This window comes from Corvus moneduloides, chromosome Z (genome assembly GCF_009650955.1).
Source record: "Corvus moneduloides isolate bCorMon1 chromosome Z, bCorMon1.pri, whole genome shotgun sequence".
Lineage (NCBI taxonomy): Eukaryota > Metazoa > Chordata > Aves > Passeriformes > Corvidae > Corvus > Corvus moneduloides.
The window spans coordinates 60175298-60197336 of NC_045511.1; the positions used below are offsets into that span (position 1 = coordinate 60175298).

The 22039-nt window shown below is 38.0% G+C and overlaps 1 protein-coding gene across 8 annotated transcripts in view; it reads left to right on the forward strand.

The window, feature by feature from the left end:
• The window catches only part of ZDHHC21 (zinc finger DHHC-type palmitoyltransferase 21), a 37826-nt gene that overhangs the window by 5583 nt on the left and 10204 nt on the right, over nt 1-22039 (forward strand). For 7 of the 8 annotated variants that reach the window (XM_032096891.1, XM_032096888.1, XM_032096892.1 and 4 more), the window contains 5 exons: nt 3061-3259; nt 4075-4173; nt 6778-6889; nt 7872-8010; nt 16499-16615. In XM_032096891.1, coding sequence (XP_031952782.1) covers nt 3106-3259; nt 4075-4173; nt 6778-6889; nt 7872-8010; nt 16499-16615 — 621 coding nt within the window. In that variant the 5' untranslated portion in view covers nt 3061-3105. The remainder of the gene's footprint in view (nt 1-3060; nt 3260-4074; nt 4174-6777; nt 6890-7871; nt 8011-16498; nt 16616-22039) is intronic. The other variant, XM_032096896.1, reaches the window with a different exon arrangement.

A 22039-nucleotide genomic window follows, 5' to 3' on the forward strand; every position in this document is an offset into this window, starting at 1 on the left:
TTCTTTTTAATAGCAGTTCTACGAACGAATATGTCTTCTTGGTTGTCACATCTTGTTATAAAACCATAATTTTGTTTAACATTATACCACTTTACTATTCCTAAAATCTTAGCTACGATATTTTCCTTTTACCGAGTGGCTGCTGTTTTCTGTCTCGCTGCGTTCTTGCTTTCTCTTTCACTTGCTCTCGTGTTGGAATTGCCGGGGCTGCCGGAGCTGCTCGTGCCTGTGCGCTCTTCCTGGGGTCGCGTTCGGGGCTGCGCGGGCCGGGCCGGGCCGCGCCGCTCAGTTCTCCGTGCGTCGCCTCCTCTGGTCGCAGCTTCGCTGCTGCTGCCAGGCCCTGCACCCACGTCTCGGCCGGGCCCCCGAGCGATGACCCCCCCGTGCCCTGCTCCAGCGCGCGTCTCGGCTGGGCGCGGCTCCGCTCCGCCGCCACCACTGCCGCTGCCCACCGCCTGTGTGCCGCCCCTCTTGGTCGGGTGTTCATGGGGCTCGCTCCACCACGCGCTGCGCGGGGCCGGGCGGGCACCGCTGGTCTCCCCATTCCCGCTGTGCCTCGCTCTGCCGCCGACACTGCGGCTCGCGTGGCTCCGCCCGCGCGCGGGAACTGCCTCGCTGCTGCTCGGAGAGCGCTCGGTGCACGTGGCCTGGGCCGCACGGTCCCTGAGCCAGGCTTGCCTTCACCAGGACACAGCTGACATTGCTCAACGGTCTCGGTAATTAAATAATATTCACGAAAATATTCTTCCATCAGCATATGTTTTGACTCAGAAATTTAACTGTGTCCAAACGGTGTTCCAAAAGTCTTTGGTAAGAATTAAATCCCAAGAAACATAGAAAAAGTTCTTAAACAACCATGCCAGGAAGTGTTTCAGTTCTTTTTTGAGCTTGAATTAAGCTAAAATTTACAAATCGTTGTTCAAGAATCTTTTCAAGTTTAAGATAAATGTCCATATGCGGCTCTGAGAGCCAAGAGTCTTTCCACAGTTCTTCATAGTTTAGATATGGAATAGCAAAACAAAATTAAGAAGAGGAATCCGAAGTTTCTAGGGTTTACTCACAAATCAGTTGCTTAGGGATCGGTGACCGTTCTGCTCGCAATTCTTTACCATTTGTTACAGCAGGGATACTGCAGCACGATGCACCAAACAAGGAGACTGTGGAAAAGAAATATATATGGACCGATTCTTGGTAGATGTTTCAGAGATGTTTATTTCTCCAGCTGCATGGCCGGGATCTGCCCAGGAACTGCTCAATCCCGGGACCCGAGGGTCCTTGCCCGCGCAGGGAACACAAAACAACCAATGGGGAACAAGGCTGACCAGGGGCAGGGAAACCCCGTGCCTCCCCCCAGGGCCCCTCTCCCAGGGCTACGTGGCAGGGGGAGGAGACCCCGACACAGTCTGCTCACCTTCTCCCACAACTTGTCTGCTTGATGAGACAGGTCCTTCATCAGTGCACATTTAGAAGAACATAAAATGGTTTTTTGTTCTAAAGCTGCTGGTTGCCGCAGCTAGCGTACAGATCAGATAGATTAAGAACTAGCAGATTCAGTAGTATAATAACACATCATTTTGTGTCTGGAGTCTGTACATAAGTGTGTAGTGTATTAATACTATGTATGTAACAGCCAGTAGTGCACATGTGCTATGTATTAAAAGAAATCATAGGCCTAAATAGGTTTTATGATTATTGTGAACTTAAAAACCGGTTTTAACAGCACAGCAGTTTTATTCAATATACAACATGGTTCTAAAAGCAAATGTTAGGAAATTCAGTATATTTCTAGCATAAAAATAAACGTTTATTACTCTGCTATACTTGAACGGGAACACTGTTACATTAGAGGCTAGTGAACAAAGGGTTATGATAAATAATGCAAAAGAAAAGTGTGGGAAAAAGGCAGCTTGTTTGGGTCTGATTTTGATTAGAAATCTTAAAAATTAAGCAAAGAAGACATTAATTAAATTTATGAATAATATTAAGTAAGGAAATTTAGAATGCAATTGAGGACAGTCAAACATGAAACAAGTAAGCAAAACCCCTGGAACCAGAGATGTCTGACTGATGAACAAAATTTCAATGCAACAAGTAGAAGCTGAAAGGAATGAAAGAAATCCATCAGAAATGGACAAGATTCCTGAAACCCAGAAACTGGGGAAACTAATGGGTAGGAGAGTAGATTGGGATTTACGTGTGTGTTGCAATATGAAAATATGTGTATGAAGGTAGTCTGACAAAAAAAATAACAGTAGTAATCCCTCCCTTGAAAGTTGTGCTGAATAGTGGTTAGGACTTAGTGCTGTGTTGTTATGGAGATCAGTTTATGAAGCTCAGAAGTTCACATGGTAGGACTTGGTGGGGTTTCTTCGGTCTCAAACAAAAAAGGAACCCAGCACACTAAAATGTAAGAATGGAAACCTTGAAGTTTTAAATGTGATTAATAGAAAAGGTTCTACTGTGTGATCCTTTTAGTAACCTGTGTGAAACATGTTGGGGTAGTGACTCCTTTCTCTCTTGGTTTGCTATAAATATCATGAAGGAGGTTTTTTAAGCAAGGAAAACCCAAATTCTTAGTGAAGCTTTTGTCTGTTTTAGTATAAAAGCTTTAAGAAAGCAATCATGAAATGTAGGGGGAAACTACAATAGGTAGGCAGGGTGAATCTTTGTAGAACATAAATCATTCCCTGTATTTCTTATTTGCTTTGCGAACTTTTTACTTTGATGGAAGGGTTTTCTTTGCTGCTGCCAGCTGACTGATAGTTGCTGCTTTACCTATTACTTAGTGGTTTTCCCAGGTAGTGGTTTTACTTGCATCTTGGTGGTAAATACTGTTTTCTAGCCAGATATAACTAATTAATGAAATCATAAAATATTTTGCTACCTGGTGCTCGAAAAATGTATGTGAAATGTTTGTAAGTTTTTATGTAATTCAATAACTGTCAGGTTTTTTTCTTTCTTATTTGAATGTGTGAATTTGAATATATGAACCCTGTAGGTTGCGCTATACTAGTTAGTTTAGACTTCTTAAAAAATACATATTTTTATTTATCTCTTTAGGATTATCTTCCTGGGCTGTGACAATTTATTGCCTGTTTGTGTTCAATGGGGCAACGAATTCACTTTGTGGTTGACCCTCAGGGTTGGTGCTGCATGGGCCTAATTATCTTCGTGTGGCTGTACAATACAATCTTCATTCCAAAGGTCATCCTTTTTCCTCATTATGAAGAGGGAAATATTTCGGTTGTGGCAGTTTTGTGTAAGTCCTTTTAACTTTTTTCTACTAATAAAATAGTGTCTCCACTTAACATATATATATTATATAGTTATATACATATATATATATATATATATATATATATAAATTTCCTGTTAAATAAAAACTAGGGTGAAAGATAAAGACAAAAGGTGAGATAAAGGCTAAGAGTAGTGGGATGTGTCCTATGTTTTTGTGTTCTGGCAAGCTGAGACACCATTTCAAAGGTGTTGTTGTAGAACTTGTTTTTGTAGAAACCGGTGAAAAGCCTGCATGTGGCTTTCAGGTCCTGTACTTAGAACTTGTTGACAGGATTTCGGGTCCACATCTCTCAGTGCCTGTCAGAGTTTGGGGTTATAGTACTGATGACTGGCAACAAACTAAATTTTGTTAGCTTTGTCATACGTGCCTGGGTGGGTCAGCTCACATGAGTTTTGCTGATAGGTTTTCTGGGGAAAAGGCTTGAATTATGGCTGGAACAAACTTTGAAGTGAAAATGCACTATTGGGAATGTCTTTCATATTGAGGCTTTGAGGTGTGGAATGATTGGTGTTTGTGTGGTGAGACAGTGGATGAACTTCTCAAAAACAGTGGTACAGTCATAGTAGCACCTGCTGGTGCTACCGGAACTGTTTACTGCTTTTTTCACTGTTTATTGGGGAGTACTTAATGTTGTATACTTAGTATCAAAAAAATACCTGGAATTGAATGAGAAGGCTGAGTATTTTCCAACTCAGTTCTGGAGCAGCTATATTTTTGATGTAGTGTACTTTGTACATCTGAAAAAGACTAACAAATGCTTATTTATTTTTTTTTAGGTTATTACTTCTGCTCATTGTTTTGTATAGCTTCATTATTTAGAGCTTCAGTAGCAGATCCAGGAAAACTACCTGAAAATCCAAAGATACCAATTACAGGTACATTAAATTGTTTCTATATAATTGAATGAAAGTTATTTTATATCCTCAAAATAGTTAGGAATAAATTGACTCTGTGGGATTTAATGGAAACCATGAGCTGTCCCTACTGAATAAAGTTAGTATGTCGCTGTTTTTAAGTTGTAAATTTCTAGCACTTTTCCTTTTGTAATCTCAAAACTTCATTTTCTAAAACTTACATTCTACCAGAAAGTTCAGTTATTTAGGACCTTCTGCTAGGAAATTCTTCCACAGGAAGAATTTTTTTACATTTTAGACTTTCAAACATACTGCATATGCTACTAGCTTAATAGTATTTAATGAAAAATGTTTAGAGATGGCTAGTTATTTTAATTCTAAGTAAATTTATACGATGTTGAAAATGGTGGTGGAAGGTAGTCCTATGCTGGATTTTAGCCGTGTGGTACCTACTCTTTTTTTTCCAGAGTCTTATGTTTGTATGGGCTTTTAACAAAAAAACCAAACCATGGTGCTGATTACATTGCATTTCTATAAGGTAGCAACTTAACAGGGCAAGTCCTTTCTGTCCTTGTAAATTTATCTCACAATTCCTGTATGGTATCCAGTGCTCCAGAAGTTGGAGGAAATTTAAAACCTTAAGGGTTCTCCACAGAGAAAGACAGTATTTGTATGAACTGTTAGGTGCTATTATCTAATGCATAGAGCTTTTACATAAGAGTTTAGAATGGAGTAGGGCTGTTAAACAGCATGAGCTTTGTCACAATAACAGATAACACCTCATGAATGAAGAAAATGTATCACATGCAGTGAGGGTGAATACTTCAGTCTTCAGATGTGGTTAATGCCCAGAATAAAATTTTGCACTTCTTCCTGATGTTACCGAAAATCTAGGATGATGTGTTTGGAAACATGATCTTTTTAGCCTTAGTGCTGATGGTGTGTTGTGCATGAAGTAGGCAGCTGATAGTAGAAAGAGGTGTATCTCCCTGGGGTTCAGATGTGTCAACACTAACTGCAGAAAATCCCATGCCAGTGTTCTTTCTGCTTCTGGCAACTGATCCTTTGATCCAGTAAACTGTAAGGTGTCAGACTTGGATTCTGGAGTCAGAGTTTTTGCTGGAGGAAGAACAACATGGATTTTGCAACCTGAGTTGGAGAATGAAGGCACTCAGAACAGTTATAGACAGTTATATTTATATTGGAATTTTAATTTACCTTCAAAATACCAGGACCAGTGCAAAATCCATTTGTAGAAAAATGTTGCTTTCTAATTTAAGGTATCTCTTAGAATAGCCCTCCAACCTTTGCATGCTCCATTCAGTCCATATGGCAGTGATACTTTATATAGGTACTTCTGAAGGTGAAACGTTTAGGCTAGGTCATGATATTTTGATTTGGTGTGTCGTATATCAAGGGTTTCATACTTTTGGAAGTAGCATTTCATTTATTCTTATATTCTCTAGGTTGACAGGAGGATATGTTTTTGCATAGTATAAATTGTATTAAAAAATGAGTTGGGTGTTTCTGAACTCTGGTGGTAGCTACCCTATTAGTGAGTGACACCCTTGTGACACTGGATTTATAGGAACAGATTGTAAATCAATTTCCATCTGTCATTATTGCTAGTTTAATGATCTCAGATACTGGGCTTCTTTACTTCCAGTGTCCAAATGTTATTTTGCAGCAAGGAAGACCAGATTAGAGCTACCTGCATATGGCTCAGAAGTGCTAAATATAAGTTTATTTTGTTTACATAGGGACAGTGTTTTACAGTCCAAAATTTCAGAATGCCCTACTGTAAATATTAAGCTTTTTTTCCTTTTTTTTTTCCTACCCCTGAAATACAAGAAATATCTGTGCCTCAAGAAAAGTTTATTTAGGTAGGAACAAAGTTGAGCAGTTGAAGTATTTAAGTTTCTCAGTTGTCCACCTGTTTTTCTTAAAGACAGAAAATAAATGCTTTTGTGACTGGAATTAATGTCAGTGTTAATCTTATATGTTTCAATATAATTTGAATTTTCATTTTCAAAGAATTCCTCTAATTTGGATGGTGCAATTTGAGATAAATAATAGCAAAGATGAGCAATAGTAGCTCCTGGTACTTTCAGCTACTCTGTACCTCTGAAGATTAGCTTTTAAAAGATTAGTCCTTTAAAACATGTCTGTAAAATGCTTTGAGAAAGAAGATGCTCCTGGAGTGTTCATTGTGTGTCATATTTTAGTTAGCTAGCAGTACCACTATTTCCTCAGGAGGTTCTGGAATGACAGCGAGATTGTATCATGATTCTGTCTAGCAGATAATTCTTTTCAGAGTAGAAACATAAGAAAATAATTGACTTACAGTATTCCTTGTTTGAGTGACAGCTTTTGTACTGTAATAATTACTTTGTAGAAATTTATAGGAAGAGAGAATGTTTTGGAGAAGGAAACTGGCACAGAGTAGCGGTAATATCTTCCAGTTTAATTAAGGTCACAGTGGGAAAAAGATTTTTATGTGATGCTTATTCTTCTCAGATCATAGTAAGATTCTTTTTTTAATTAGAATCACAAGCATACAGATTTATTATGAGCACACGCTACTGAGTTTGACTCTCTCTAATGTGTCTTTACATTTTCACCTAGAACGAGAATATTGGGAGTTATGTAACAAATGCAATATGATGAGACCAAAGCGTTCACACCATTGCAGTCGCTGTGGACATTGTGTGAGGAGGATGGATCACCACTGTCCATGGTAAAACTAGCACATTTCTTCTTATAGTCTGCTGTTGTTGTAATGAATAATTTTTAACTTTGTGGTCTTGACTGCTGTTCATTTGTCCTAATTAATTTGTGCTTAATCATTTAGGCATTTAAAGCTGGGAAATAATAAATTTGAGCTTTCATATGTCTACCTGTAAAACTCAGAGTAAGTGAAAATAAGTGTTTCAAAAGTAGTTTCGAGGTATCATTTCCAGCAAGACAAACTGCGGAGGACAGAACTGACATCAGGATTCCCTTGTATTGATTTAGCCATTTTTAAAACTACCTTTTTTGTCAAGTTATTGCTACTTCAGAAAATAGTACTAGTATAGTGCTTCTGTCGTTCTGGCTTATCTTGGTACTGATGTCTGTGCCAATGCTTGTATGAAATTGCATCCACGTAACTTCTGTGAGGCAGACTATGCCCCAATTTCAAAGGTTTTTGATCTTGTACTTAATATAGCTAGAATCCTTGTGTTTCCTTTACTCCTTCATGCTGGAGTATGTAGAAGGAGTTTCTGAATAGGGATGCTATTGTCTTCTGTACCTTTGGTTCATTTCTAAGTCATATTTCTTTGTTAATGGGGTAGCCTGTGATCACGTTTATTTTAAAACATTTATTTGCATTGTCAGTTTTTTGACTCTCTGTAGTTCACAACCTCTGAAATGTGTTGAGTAGCAAAAGATAAGACATAGGACTGGGAAATTTCACAGACTTTAAAAAAACAATTTTATTACAGAGTTCTTAAAGTTGCAGGAGTATCTTTGTTATATGAAAATACAGAGAAATATGTCTCTTGTTCTAAGCAGTGATCTCAGTAGTGCAACCTACACTTTAAGTGGTAGTGCAAGGGATCCAGTAGTTCTTATGTTTGCTCCATAAGTAATCATAAAATCTTCTATTCACGGTATCATTTTAGTGTTAAAGTATTTGTGTTTCTGTTTTTATATATACACACTTTATTTCTCTGCAGGATTAATAATTGTGTTGGTGAAGACAATCATTGGCTGTTTTTACAGCTGTGTTTCTACACCCAGATCCTTAGTTCCTATACACTGATACTTGATTTCTGCCATTACTACTACTTTTTGCCTCTGAAAAAGGAAAACTGGGTAAGAACCTGTTTCCTCTGTGGAGCAAACGAATAGCTAGTATTGCAATGTAATTTGTTTTGGCTTCTACTTACTACACGTTTCTGATGGCTCAGTTGTTGACAGTGAATAGAGTTCAACTAGCTGTTTGTTATTAAGTAAGCAAACTGATTTATGGTAAGTAACAAAATATTTTTATTAAAGGGTGTATGATTTTTGTGTGTTGAAAACACACTAATTTTCTTAGAAACCTAGGAAAGGACAGAACCAGTTAGATTTCTTTGGAAGTGATTATGAGTACTGGGAAGAAGTAAGGTAACTACTTTAGATGTATTCAAATTTTCTTTTACTTTCTCTGAAGTAGATTTATGCAGAATATATATCTATCCTAATATCCTGTTTAAGAAAGCTGATATTGCTTTTTTAAGAAAGGAGAAAAACACATGAACATTCTGCAAGGGGAAAAATATACATTGGTTTTGTAGCAGTATTTTCTGTTGCTTTGAAAAGGTTATGTGGGTTAAGGGAGAATTAAGTTTGGTTTGTTTTATATGGACTATATATAAATAGTTATGGTATTTCCATGGCTTGTCCTCAGTAAAAGGCAGTTGTACACACAGAGAAGATGGACTTACAGACTGGAGTAGAGTAAAAAATTAAGGAATTTCTTGCATTAAGAAACTTGCATTGTAAAGTTCATGTGTCTGGTGCTCATTTATATCTATTATGTGTAATACTCTGAATATTGAAGAGGTTTGCTTGAAAGTTGCTCAGTGCTTAAAAGTGCCAGAACAGGAAAGTTAGAACTCTATAAGAAAACTGTTATGCCATCTTGCTCATGAAGAAGCATAAAAACTTCTAGACAAAATCTGATATGAACTTTGTATTTGTACTGGACTATAACAAATACAATTACACTAAAGAGAAAAACTTAGAAAACACATTTAAAATGTTTTAAAAATTAGGTAACATTGCCAATGTTGTAAGTGAAGAGAATAAGATTATCTCAGATATTGATAGTGCATTCTAAATTTTGTGGAGATTTTTTCCAAATACTGGGGTGTGGCAGATTTTTTAATTCTGTTGATGTGACACCCCAGCATGTTCTCTGCTGGTGATGTCATACTCATCTTTCCAGGCTACTGGAACCTGACTTTTCATTGTGGGTAAGGCAAGTCCTATTTTCCATTATTTTGAACAACTGAAGTTTGTCATACGACTTTGTATCCTACACTATATAAGAATTTCACTTTGCGAAAAATTCTGCTTCTGGAAAAGGATGGGGCATAGTCTTCCAAGCTTCGTATTTGTTCCTGTATCAGTCTGAAGTGGATGTGATGTTCCTATAAAAGTGTATGTGAAGATGATGGGGCAAAGGAGAGCTGCAAGTGTAGGAAGACTGTATTCCTTGGATAATCCAAAACTGATAAAAGTGCTATATTCAAATTCATAGATGCCAACTTTTTATTATATGGAATATACCAAAGTTGAGGATTTTTGTAAATCTTCCTTCAAAAATTTTTACTCTAAAGGGTTTTAATCATTTTTGTCCATCTACATCAATACTTCCATTTAAGTAATTTAAGATACTCTAGAAATATGGAACAGAAAAGAATTTGCTGTGTTCTTGGAGCATCTTTCCATAGGCACTGAAACAGACTTGTAAGCTTCTAGTAGTATTATGTCATGGTAGGCTATTCTCTTGTTACTGTGAATGGTCCCTGAATGTATTATGTATAATTACACTGTGTTAGGTAATGAGCCGAAGTTCTGTCTGTTAACCTTGCTTTTTAAAAGTAGTATGAAAGGTAACCAGGTTATTTGCTTGGAGCTGGTCTGTGCAAGAGAGGAAGAGGGAAATCTTGTTTACTTCAGATGTTTTACAGTACCTAAAGAGGTGATAATAATTATTAATGATGACAGTTCATAAAATGAATATGAATATGTATAAAACTTGTTCTTGCCAGTATAACTGGATTCATATGAAGTCTTTTGGAGAGAGGCCTAATTTTAATATCTACCCTTCGATAGGCGACAGGTTAGGAGGTGGAATACATGTGCAACAATTATTTTAATTAATTTAATTTTAACAATTATTTTTATGTGTTTGCCCGAAGAGTGGATCAGGTTTCTGTGTTTGGCTGCCTAAGTATAAAGAGAGTTGTGGAAGAAATTGAGTACTTTTTTCTGTTTAGTTTTGTTTAGTTTTACCTGCGGTTTTTTTGGCTTTATCAATTTCTATATGTGGACACTGCAAATGACACTCTTCCTTTTAAAAATTGGATCTGTGTTATAGCATACAGTATTCTGTTCCCCAGAGAAATAATATGTTTATATGATATAGGGAAACAGTAGACACAGCAGGTCTGGTCTGTTCAGACCTTTGTTAAGTATAGCGTAACACTGGATAGTATTCAGCTTTCACAGTTTTTCAGCTGCAGAACTGGAGAGCACATAGTGAAGTAGAGAAAACTAAAAATAGTTTGTTGGCATGACTAGTCAATATATCTGCCTGTAAGATGACACTAGAGTCCCATGAAGCTGATTTTTTAAAATGTTGCTAAGGATGTGATACCCTATAGCTTTGTGCTGCCGAACAATTTGTCAGAACTATGTATTTTTGACACCAGATGAACAGGACCAGTGAGAATGTTGACTTAGTAGTAGTTAGGGTTTTAGGTGAGCATCCGGAAAGATTCTTTTTATCTTTGTAGATTAATTAAACCTGAAGGACCAGCACATCCCAGAGTGCAGTACCTTCAGCCTTTCACAGAAGCGCTGTTCTGTGTAGAAATTATGGCTGTAACTGAGAGCTTACATTTTCTGAATTGACAGGGACTAGTGTTTAGCACAGATTCAAAGAACTGGATGACTTTTTTCCTAAACAGCCATCTGGAATAAGCTTATTCTTGCTCATTAAAAATACTTATGAATTTTTTGGCAATGTGCCTTCATCTGAATTTTTATTCTTTGGGTATAAAGTAGTACATAACACAGAAGCTGTAGAATTAAAATTGCTTTTAGTGCTGTTGTGAAATAATAATTTTACTACAGTACTGATTAATGCATTGTGCAGATTTGATCAGCATGTTAGTATCTTTTATCTGAATCAAAGTTGTGTTCTTATTTTTAAAGGGTCAGGAAAGAAAACCCCAAAAAGTTTTAATTAAGTGTTCCGAGTTTAGGGTGATAGCTTTAAAGGTAATGGAGGAAGCCATTTCCGTAGAGATGAAATCTTTCAGCTTCACCTCCTGCTGCAGAAAATTGCTTCATAGTATTCTTTGTTCTTGTAATTTATAAACTGCCAGAAAGAGATTGTGGTTGTTGCCTCTGTTTGTCCAGCAGGAGGAGTGCAATTACTGCTAGAAGTAAAGGAGAGGGTAATTAGATTGACTACGTGGGATGATAGCCCAGGAAAAATAGATGGTTTGAGTAAAATCATCGTATTAGTTCTTCTGCAAGCTTTGGTGATTTTCAGAGGCTAACACAGGAATAGTCTTCATTTTACATCTTCATGAAAAATATCAATGTCAGGAAGCCTGTATCTTTTGGGAAGTAGTCAATCTTGTGAGTAGTGAGATGATAAGAAAAAATACTAGACTTCTCATCACTACATAGTTGTTCTCTCCCTGGCTGTGCTGGCACAGATTCTAGATACAGCTGGTCAAACTGCAAAAGTAAAAGGTTTGGCAGTATATTTACGTTATTTATAGAAGGCTTTTAATCTTTTAAGCAAAAGAAATTCTGCTGATACATTCTGTTTCCTAGAAATGTTGCTACAATAATTGTCATAGCAGAATCCCCTGACATACAAAAACCCTAGGCCCCTTTGCTCTGGTTTAGTTTTATTTTGTTCCTGTTTCTGCAATTAAAAATCTCTGTATTTGACTTCAGAAAAGGATTTTTTTGCGGGAATATTAATATTATGCATTGACTAGTACTAACTAAAATCTGGAAATATGTATCATCCAAAGTTCATTTATATTGTAAAGAGAGTCTAAAGGAAGCCTTTTCTCATAGAATCATGAAATTATGTACAGGATGGGAGAGTTTTTAAAAAAAATGAAAACATCAAAATTTTCCTTCTCAGCATTCTGCAAAACGAACCCAACCCTGCTCTCCTACAGTATAGTATAAGGACAGTACCCGAATACTGATTGAATTAAGTCCTTCCTCTTTCTTCCTACAAAACCTGCAGTCTGTATTTTTTAGTTTGCTTTCTGGAAAGCCTGGCTTTCTTTTGTATTCTACACTGGTTTTGTGATAGCCAAGTTAATAGACTGACTTCATCATCAGGCTGGGGTGGACATCCCAGGCATTTACAATTGAGCACAGACAAGCAGGTTAGCATGTGTTACGTAATATATCATTCCCCAAGAGAAAAATGAGGTATCTTAATATATTTTCTTGTGTATTCATCTCTCTGTGTGTCATATTTCAGTAAAGAATAAAGATTGAATAAATCAATCATCCATTATAAGTGAAAAATTATGAAGATGGTCTCTTCTAGAACAGATACAATAGTCCTGTGTTTCCGGCTGAAAGCTCTGTCCTCAGTACAGTGTGCTGCTTTAAAGGAATACTATAAATCCTTGAAAACACAGCTAAAGAAAGATTAGGGAAAATGTGGGGACACTGCTGAATCAGATGGGCTACCTGGTGATGGAAGACACAGAGAAGGCTGAGTAACTGAATTCCTTCTTTGCCTCAGACTTTACTGCTTAGGCCATCCTTCAGGAAACCCAGACCTTGGGGACAAGAGGGGAAGGCTGGAGAAAGGAAGACCTGCCCTTGGCCATAGAGGGTTTGGTTAGAGATTGGCTAGGCAGACTTAAATCTATGGGCCCTGATGGAAGGCACACATGGGTGCTGAGGGAGTTGGCAAATGTTGTTGCTAAGCCCACTCTGCATCTTCTTTGAAAAATAATGGAGGAGAGGTGCCTGATGACTGGAGGAAAGCCAATGTCACTCCCATCTTCAGAAAGAGCAAAAAGGAGGAGCCAGGAAGCTACTGGCCAGTGAGCCTCACCTCCATCCCTGGAAAGGCAATGGAACAGATCACTCTGGAGGCCATGACCAAGCACATAAAAGAAGAGAAGGTCATCAGGAGTAGTCAGGATGCACTCACCAAAGGCAAATCATGTTTGACCAATCTGATGGCCTTTTGTGATGGCATGGCAAGATGGGTCAATGAGGGGAGAGCAGTGGATGTTGCCTACATTGACTTCAGCAAGGCTTTTGACAGTCTCCCATAACATCCTTGCAGGTAAGCTCAGGAGATGTGGGTTAGATGAATGTACAGTGAGGTGAATCAGGAACTGGCTGAAGGCAGAGCTCAGAGGGTTGTCATCAGTGGAGCAGAGTCCAGCTGGAGGCCTGCAGTCAGTGGTGTTCTCCAGGGATCAATACTGGGACCAATCTTCCTGAACTTGTTTATCAAAAACCTGGAGGAAGGGGAACTGGGGGGAGTGGCTGACCCACCTGAAGGCTCTGCTGCCATTCTGTGGGACCTGGATCAGCTGGAGGGTTGGGCAGAGAGAAACCTGATGAGGCTCAACAAGGGCAAGTGTCAGGTCCTGCACCTGGGGAGGAGCAGCCCCAAGTGCCAGCACAGGCTGGGGCTGACCTCCTACAGAGCAGCCCTGTGGAGAAGGACCTGGGACTCTGGGTGGATCACAAGCTGTCCACGAGCTGGCAGTGCCCTTGTGGCCAGGAGGGCCAATGTCATCCTGGGGTGCATTGGGAAGAGTGTGGCCAGCAGGTTGAGGGAGGTGATCCTCCCCCTCTACTCGGCCCTAGTGAGGCCACACCTGGAGTGCTGTGTGCAGTTCTGGGCTCCTCAGCACAAGAGAGACAAGGAGTTACTGGAGAGGGTCCAGGGGAGGGCCACAAGGATGATCAGGGGTCTGGAGCATCTCTCTTATGAGGAGAGACTGTGGGAGCAGGGCCTGTTTAATCTGGAGAAGACTGAGAGGGGATCTCATCAATACATACAAATATCTCAAAGGTGGGTGTCAGGAGGATGGTGCCAGACTCTTTTCAGTGCTGCCCAACACTGATGTTGGATAAGGAGCAATGGCCATAAACTCAAGCACAAGAATTTCCACCTCAAGATGAGGCAGAACTTCTTTGCATTGAGGGTGGCAGAGCACTGGAACAGGCTACCCAGGGAGATTGTGGAGTCTCCCTCTCTGGAGACATTCAAAATCCATCTGGATGCATTGTGTCACCTGCTCTAGGTGACCTTGCTTTGGCAGGTGGGTTGGACTGGATCCTCAGAAGTCCCTTTCAACCCTAATGATTCCATGTTTCTGTGAATTGGGTTTGTTCATTCTGGAAAAGAGAAGGCTTCCATTACCTCAGGGGAACCCGCAAGAAAGAGAGCATGTATGTAGTGGCAGGACAAGGGGCAATTGCTTCAAACTGACCTACTGAGAGTAGGTTTAGATTACATATTAGGAAGAAATCTTTTACTCAAAGGCTAAGGAGGCACTGGAAGAAGTTGCCCAGAGAATTTATTGATGCCCCATCCCTGGAAGTGTTTAAGGCCAGATTTGATGGAGCTCTGAGCTATCTGCTGTAGTGAAAAGTGTCCCTGTCCACAGGGTGGTTGGGACTAGGTGATCTTTAAGGTCCTTTCCAACACAGACCATTCTGTGATTCTCTGATCTTTAGTGTGAAAGGTCTATCCTTTTTTGTACCTCTAGTTTAACATGGGTTAAAAGTCGGATGAAAATGCAGCCTCCCTTCCGTGAGCTAGGATTTTCTTTTGTCATACGTTAAGTGACGGATCTTTTTCATGCTGAAAATGATGTTCAAGAGAAGGAACTCATTTAAATTAAGGTTGGAGGGGGAGCTAATGGTGAAGTGTGATACTACATTCAGAATGTAACTTTGCATTGGCACTCTTCTATTTTTCTGTTTTCTGTGTCACTCTTGAGCTTGAATACATCAAAACATTTCTAATATAATAAAACATACCAATGAAGATATGAAGAAGTAGTATTTTACAACTAGTAGAAGTTGTGTCTTACCTTGCTTTTTTTTAAAGCTTTCATTAGCTAATGGAAGGTGAAATAAAGTATAGTATGACTGGTTTTATTTGGAGTTGATTTATCTTTGAATTAAGTCATTAAATGAGTAAGAAGAGTTAAAAAAGTGGAAATTAATATATTTTCTACAGTAGCAAGAAAGGTCAGTATTAACAAGGGAGGGGGAGAGGAGATGCATCATTACAGTTCAGAAAAGACTGCTGGGAATTTTTTTGTTTTAGCTGCTTAACTATTTTTATACTTAAACTATGATTTATACTTGCTCATTAAATACTGACTTTCTTCACAGCTTTAGTAGGCAGTCTAAACTTTTTTTCCTGGGTTTATATTTTGAACTTTCATGGAAATTATTTAAGTGAAAAATCAGATTTTTTTTACTAAACATAATTTGCTTTAACTATTCTCTGTTTAATTAAAACCCGCAATCTGTCTTCCTCAAATCAACACTTCCTCAAATAAGTTGTTGTTGTTGTTGTTGTTGTTGTTTGTTTGTTTTTCATTCAGTTCTCGTCTATATTCTGGTTCTAATTTAAAGTTTACTTGAAAGATTTGATACTTTCCTGCCATGATCTAGCATCTGTAAGTGGAAAAACAGATGTGTATATTCAAAAGACAGCCTTAAGAACATAACTGTAACTTGCAAATAAGAGAATGGGGTCTGAACTTGAGTACACGTAATGTAACTGCCACGTAAAAAGGTTCTGTGATAAAAATAAGGTGCTCTATCCTTTGAAGACATTACATAACACTGTCTAATGCTTCTCATATATTCCGCTGGATGAGAACATGCTTTCCAATGCAGCTGATCAAATACACCCATATTCCTCTGTATCCTGAAGCATCTTTACTGTGCATCCAAAGTGACAGTAATCCACTCAAGGCCAAAATTTAAAAGTTGGAGATAAGTTTATGTTGGATAATAGACAGCACTACAGTGAGAACAATGCAGATACTTGGACTTTGAAGGTATAATCTTCAAGAGTCAAGCTTGGAGTGTTGTTTATTTTCTTTCAAAAGAAGTGTTGTAAAAATGAAACGTGCTATGCGTGGTACTTGAGGTATGAGAGTCTTAATAAATCAGACTGTTTAACAGAGTAGTTTTCCTGTCTTATGTAGCTTTTGTGCAGCAATCTGGCACAGTTTGAGATGAAAGATTCAGAAATAATCCAATTGAGCTTGATCTTTTCCCAAAACCTCAACTACTTGTAGGAGTTTTTTTAACATTCTGTCAAAATAAACTGCCAGCTGTTAACATGTATAAAGAAAAGATTATTGGTTTCTACTTTTAAAACATAAATAAATATATCAATGATGTGTAGCTCAAAATCCGATATTTGCCTTCAGCTTTTAGTTTTTGAGAACACCTCTTACACCTTGCATCTAGTATTTCCACTTGGTTCAAAGACTAATTAAGTTGTAGCTGCTAAAGTCTCTCTTTTCTTTCTGTCTTGTTCTAGGATGTGTTTGTATTTAGACATGAACTTGCTCTCCTAAGAATATCTGCCTTCATGGGTCTAATAATACTAGGTGGAATAAGTCGACTCTTTTACACTCAGCTAATGGGTATTTTCACTGTAAGTACCTAATTTTAGAAGTATATATTAGTTTTATTTTCAGTACAATTAGTCAAAGCAGAAAAGCAGATTGCATTTAAGGGAAGACTAGAAAAACACACTACGAGGCACTTGCTTGATATGTGCTCTGTCAAGCCTCTTGACACCAGTGAAGTCTGAGAAGCTTTCCAACAAACAAGTGTCTAATAATTTCACCTTTCAAGTCAGTTTCCTGATTTTTATTAGTAAAATAAACTCATACCTTGTCCTGGAATTGTGCAGTATACAATGTATGTAGTTGTGTGTTTTTTGTTTTCATTTTAAACTCCTGTGTACCCTGGTCAAAATTATGTGACAGTGAGGCTCACTAAGAAATCAAATTTTGAGAACACACCCTCTTTGTTAAGTATTTTGATAGATATGTTTATGTTCATCTTTTTATTTGCTAAACTGTAGAATGTAATAATGTGCAGTTTACAGTCGAGATGCATATTCTGCATTTAGAGATGCAAAGAAAAAAATCTACTGCATAGAAAAATTTTCCAGTTAAATGAATTTAACTGGAATTTGGTAATGTAATAAATATGTACAACAAACAAGCTATTTTTGGCGTAACGTCCTGTTCTGTACATTAGAAGTTAATAGGTGCCAAGAAATTCGTTAAAGTTGTCTTGAGAATACATACAAATATTTAAAATACTGTTCAACACTACAGAGAGAGTACTTTAATTGGATATATACATGCTGAAAGAGTCTATGATGTTGCCTGCTGAACTTCTTTTTAAAGGCAGTAACATTCAAGATGGCAGCATCTTTGTGACTACAACTGTTTGAGATCTGCCTGATATTTCATTTTGGAATTATGAAGGTTTGCACAGTATTAACCTTTGTAGGTACAGAATGGAAAACCTCCTAACTGTATTGTGTAATTCTTTTGTATGGAATAAAGGAAAAAAAATTACTCTATAGTTTCTAATGACATTAAAGCAATATTACTGCTTTATGGTTTTACTGTATTACCTTTACATAAATTTACTGCCTTTTTCTGTTATGATAGCTATACTGTCTATTATTATTCCCCAGCTGCTCTACCAGGCTGCCTCCTTCTTACTCTTAACTCCCAGGTCAACAGATTTATGCACCTTTACTGTGTGCCTGATTTCTGTTCCAGGGTCTTGTTGACAGGTTTTCTCTTCCCTGTTTAAATGTTGGCACGTGACCTTTATGTCTGTGTCATCTAGAACTGGCATGTTTTTCTAGACCAGCACTGTGGTGGCTATCTAGCTGAAGTGATGAATTCTGCTCACCCATAACAGGAGAGACAGAGACAGAAACTCAGTGACCCTAATAGTTCAGATACTGAAATATGGATGTCTTTTTAGTTTCTGTTAAATGGATATGTACAAGAAGGATCAGAAAACCCATGTGATCAGTCCTGAACTAAACCACAGACTGGATATAGAAGGGAAAAAGGAACAGACCTTAAGTCTATCATTCTGTTCTGTGTGCTGCCAGAAGCTGGACTAAATTTTAGCAGTGACCATCAGCATCCATTCAGATGCTATTACTGGATGTGAAATAAGACCTCTCAGACTGAACCTGTTTCTGTCAGATACACCTGGAGCCTGGGACATTTCTGTTCTGACAGAGGATACCAACTGTGCTGCCACTGCAATAGGCATGATGAATGCCTAGTTGTAAATTCACTGTCCTGAGCCTTAACACTTTCAGGCTGCTGTAAAATCTTTTCTTTCTCTGTCAGTTATATAATATACTGTGAAGTACATTCACTTACAGAACTGGCAGCTACTCTGGAACAGGTGTGGGCTAATAGCATTTTCAAGTCCAGTTTTTCTGCTGAAATGATAATTGCTGAGCTGCAGTATGCCTAGACACTCTCTTTTGTTGACTTTGCCAAACTTCATGAAACAAACATACTCCAGTATTGTCAATGTGGATGGTCTGTGAGAGGCAGATGCTGAAAAGTACAGATCTTCATTAAGGCCTCTCACTGCACCCTACCTGTCCCCCCAGTAGCAGAGGGGCTATTGTCATATGGACAGTTTTTAGGCTTGATGGGATTGCTGGGGAAGTAGAAATCCGTTACTGGTATATCTGAAACATTAATTCATTCACACCATGTGGATGCTGTTGCACTTACTCACTGAACATAGGTCGTGTAGTCCATCCCCCAGTCAGAGCATTTCATACCAGCAGGACAATCATCTTCTCCCTTTTCATTCCCTTCTTCGTGAGTACAGAATTGGCAAGAATAAGCTATACAGTCATTATGAGGAAATCTGCTTGGCAACAACCAGTCAGATTTCAAACAAAGCAAGTCTGTTTGGTACAGTTGTGCTTAGTCTGCAAGTGGTGTCAGAAACTCTTTCTGTGCAAACCGTTTTTGATTGCCAGCATTCTAGTGTGGGGACTTGCTTCCTGTGTAACCACTGGCAGCTTTGGCTAGCAATGGGCCTGTGGTGGTAGAGTAGGGAACAATGCAACTGGTATACCCACCCAGAAGCTGAGCACATTGAGTGTGCAAGATATTCATGTCCTGTAGAAGCAATGAACCATGAACAGTAAGAAGCAGTGATGTTTCTACTGTGTGCTGTGCTGGAGTTACAGTTCAGCATCTAACCCTCCTGTGTAAATTAAACAAATTGTATCTGAAATGAGCTCTATATTAAATATGGAATTAGTGATGAAATTAATTTAGTATAAGGTATAGATCAAAACTTAATAGCAGAACACAATCATTAAACTGTAATAGTGCAGACAAGGTTAAGTTGAAAGAAACTTAAGATTCTTGGAGGCATGGATATGCACAGTTAAGGCATTCATGTCATATGAATTGCTCTGTAGCTATTCTTGAAAGCATTAATTTCAGTGATTGCTGAAGCTGCCTAGAGATGTGTGCAAGGGACAAGAGCATGAGCCTTTTGAAAAAGGCAAAGCAACTCTTGTGCTAGTATGGCAGAACAGGTAATACACATTTTTGTAGTTTATGCTCTTGCGCCTGTTCTTTCAGTTTAACACCTACCAAGATTAATTCCACAGCTCCTGGAAAAACAGCTGGTTTTGAACAGTTGAGACAATAAGTGTTGCAGCCCTGTGATCTGAATTTTGGTGGAGTCCAGCAGGTTAAGGTTTGTTGGTGTTTAACATTACTATTTACCAGTATTTCAAGTACTGCAAAAATTTTTGGAAAGAAAGATAAATCTAAGATTTATCAAACTTTAACAAGACTTCCTGATTCTCCATAAGGTAAACTTGCTTGACCATCATTACATAATTTTCCAGAAATGAAGCCAATAGTTTTTGTTTTCATCTTAGTAATACAAAGCTAAGGCCCCTTTTTCCCAGGAATAATAGACATGCTTATTAAAAAATTCCAGATTCTTGGTCTTTATATTTTCAGAGATTTATCCTTTTGCCACAAAACCAAGACAGATAAAGTTTAATGTCCAGAATAAATTTGCATATGTGATCTTTGTGTACATTTTAAGAAGTAGGGTTATACTCTCCTAGAATTAAGTGGTAGATTGACAAACCATAAGAATTACCAGAGGGTTTTCATAGGCCTTCATAGATTAGCATTTTTTTTTTCTCCGCTTTGATATATTTTTCAAAAAGTCATAAAATGTCTGGCTGAGTGCATAATGGAAAGAATGTATCTGATATCCTCCATCATGTTTTTCTGGAACAAGGCAGTGGCTAATAAGAGAAAAGCAAAGCAGCACATTATGAAGTGCAGGTGAAGTGTTCTGCCATGTGTGCTAGCACTTTGGAAAATTCAGGTTTGTTGCACATTTGACTGATCTGTGCCTGTCATTGTGTAACTGTCACTGATTATAACAGTAGATAATTTTTTAAAAGGTCTTTAAGAAAAATATGCATGTATTCTGCTGTTATCCTGCCTCATGTGTGTTCAACAGATACCAAGGTGCTTGGAAAAAATGTGCTCTCTGGTAAAAATGAAAACTTTGTAACTTGTGTACTAAAATATGGCTCTTACTGAGAGAATGTTCTTGAGGCTGTACTGCTTGATAAGGCGATGAATAGACCAAGTAACCTACCACATAGTAATTTCTCCGAGTACATTTACCACCACTGTAATTGTGGTATCACTGTTTAGGGTATCATTAGCACAGGGCTATTCATAAGTCATTCGGAGGTCCAGGAAGCCAAAGAGCAAAGGAGGTGACTTCCTACAATGAGAGGAGAACAGCTGATTGGCAAAAACTGTCCTTAGAGGAACTTTTGACATGAATTGTTCTGATGAAGAGGGGAGCAGCTGAGGTGGCCTCTGTATACAGGATTAGTGCTTTCTCCTTAGAAACTAGCATATGTGAAACACACTTCTATCAGAAGGGGCACATGGCTCTTTTCATCCTCCTTCCCCAGTTGCTTTCCCTGAGCTCTACTTGCCTCTAATTTTGTTACCCTGAATTTTAACACTTCTGCTAGCATGTACTTTACATTACTCTTGGGGAAGTTTTATTTGGATAATTTGGAAATAGAAGTATTTAGGTTCTTTCTAATTCAGAAGCCTCTGAAATAGGGAGAAATTTAAAATCCTAATTTAGGAACTCTAGGACTTTGAAGGAGATACTCCTCTTAAAATCTCGTTGTAACAATTATTCTTACTTATAATATTCAAGTTTTTAGAGAACTGGATGGAAAAAATTGGTTTCATCTGTGAATTAAACACTGTCTGATGTACTTTCCAAGATGATCATGCATTTATGTTGAAGGCCTTCTTGTTACTTGCTTTACCACTCCTCTATTCCCTGTCATTTCTTGTAGTGCAATTTCAAATTGTATATTCCTTAACTGGAGTGTGTGTTCTTACATTCTCAGACAGCATGATTTTTTAAATTACACTGCTTGAAAAGTAGAAGCAAACTTTTAAGGTAAACAAACAAAAACATACCAAAAAGCATTTTAGAAGAGTGCAGTTCTTCTACTCTTCTACTGAGAGTAACAATTTTAAAGATTATTGTTACTCTTTATTTCAGACCTCCTCTAGCTGCTTGTAGTCTACAAGCAGTCTTTGGCCTCAATCACTACTGGGTGACAAGATAGCTGCAGTACAGACACTTTAAAACCCTGTGAAGACAGAGATGTGGGGTTTTGTTGGTGGTTTGGTGTAAGTAGTAGAAGTATGATTTATGGGTAAATTATCACTTTGTCCATTTCAGAAAGTTTGAAAATTTTCTGCAAAAAAAAAATACAGACAACCTGTCTTGTGCAACAGTTGTGTACACCTGTTAATGGCATTGTGTTGAAGTGACAAAACCAAAATTTATCTAGAAAAGAGTATTTTGCACTTAAGCTAGGAGAAGGTATTGAGAAGGATGTATTTGTGTTACTGATTTTTATTTCCAGTTCCTTTTTTTCATGTAGTTATATGAAACAAATTAATTGGGAAGCTAAATCAAA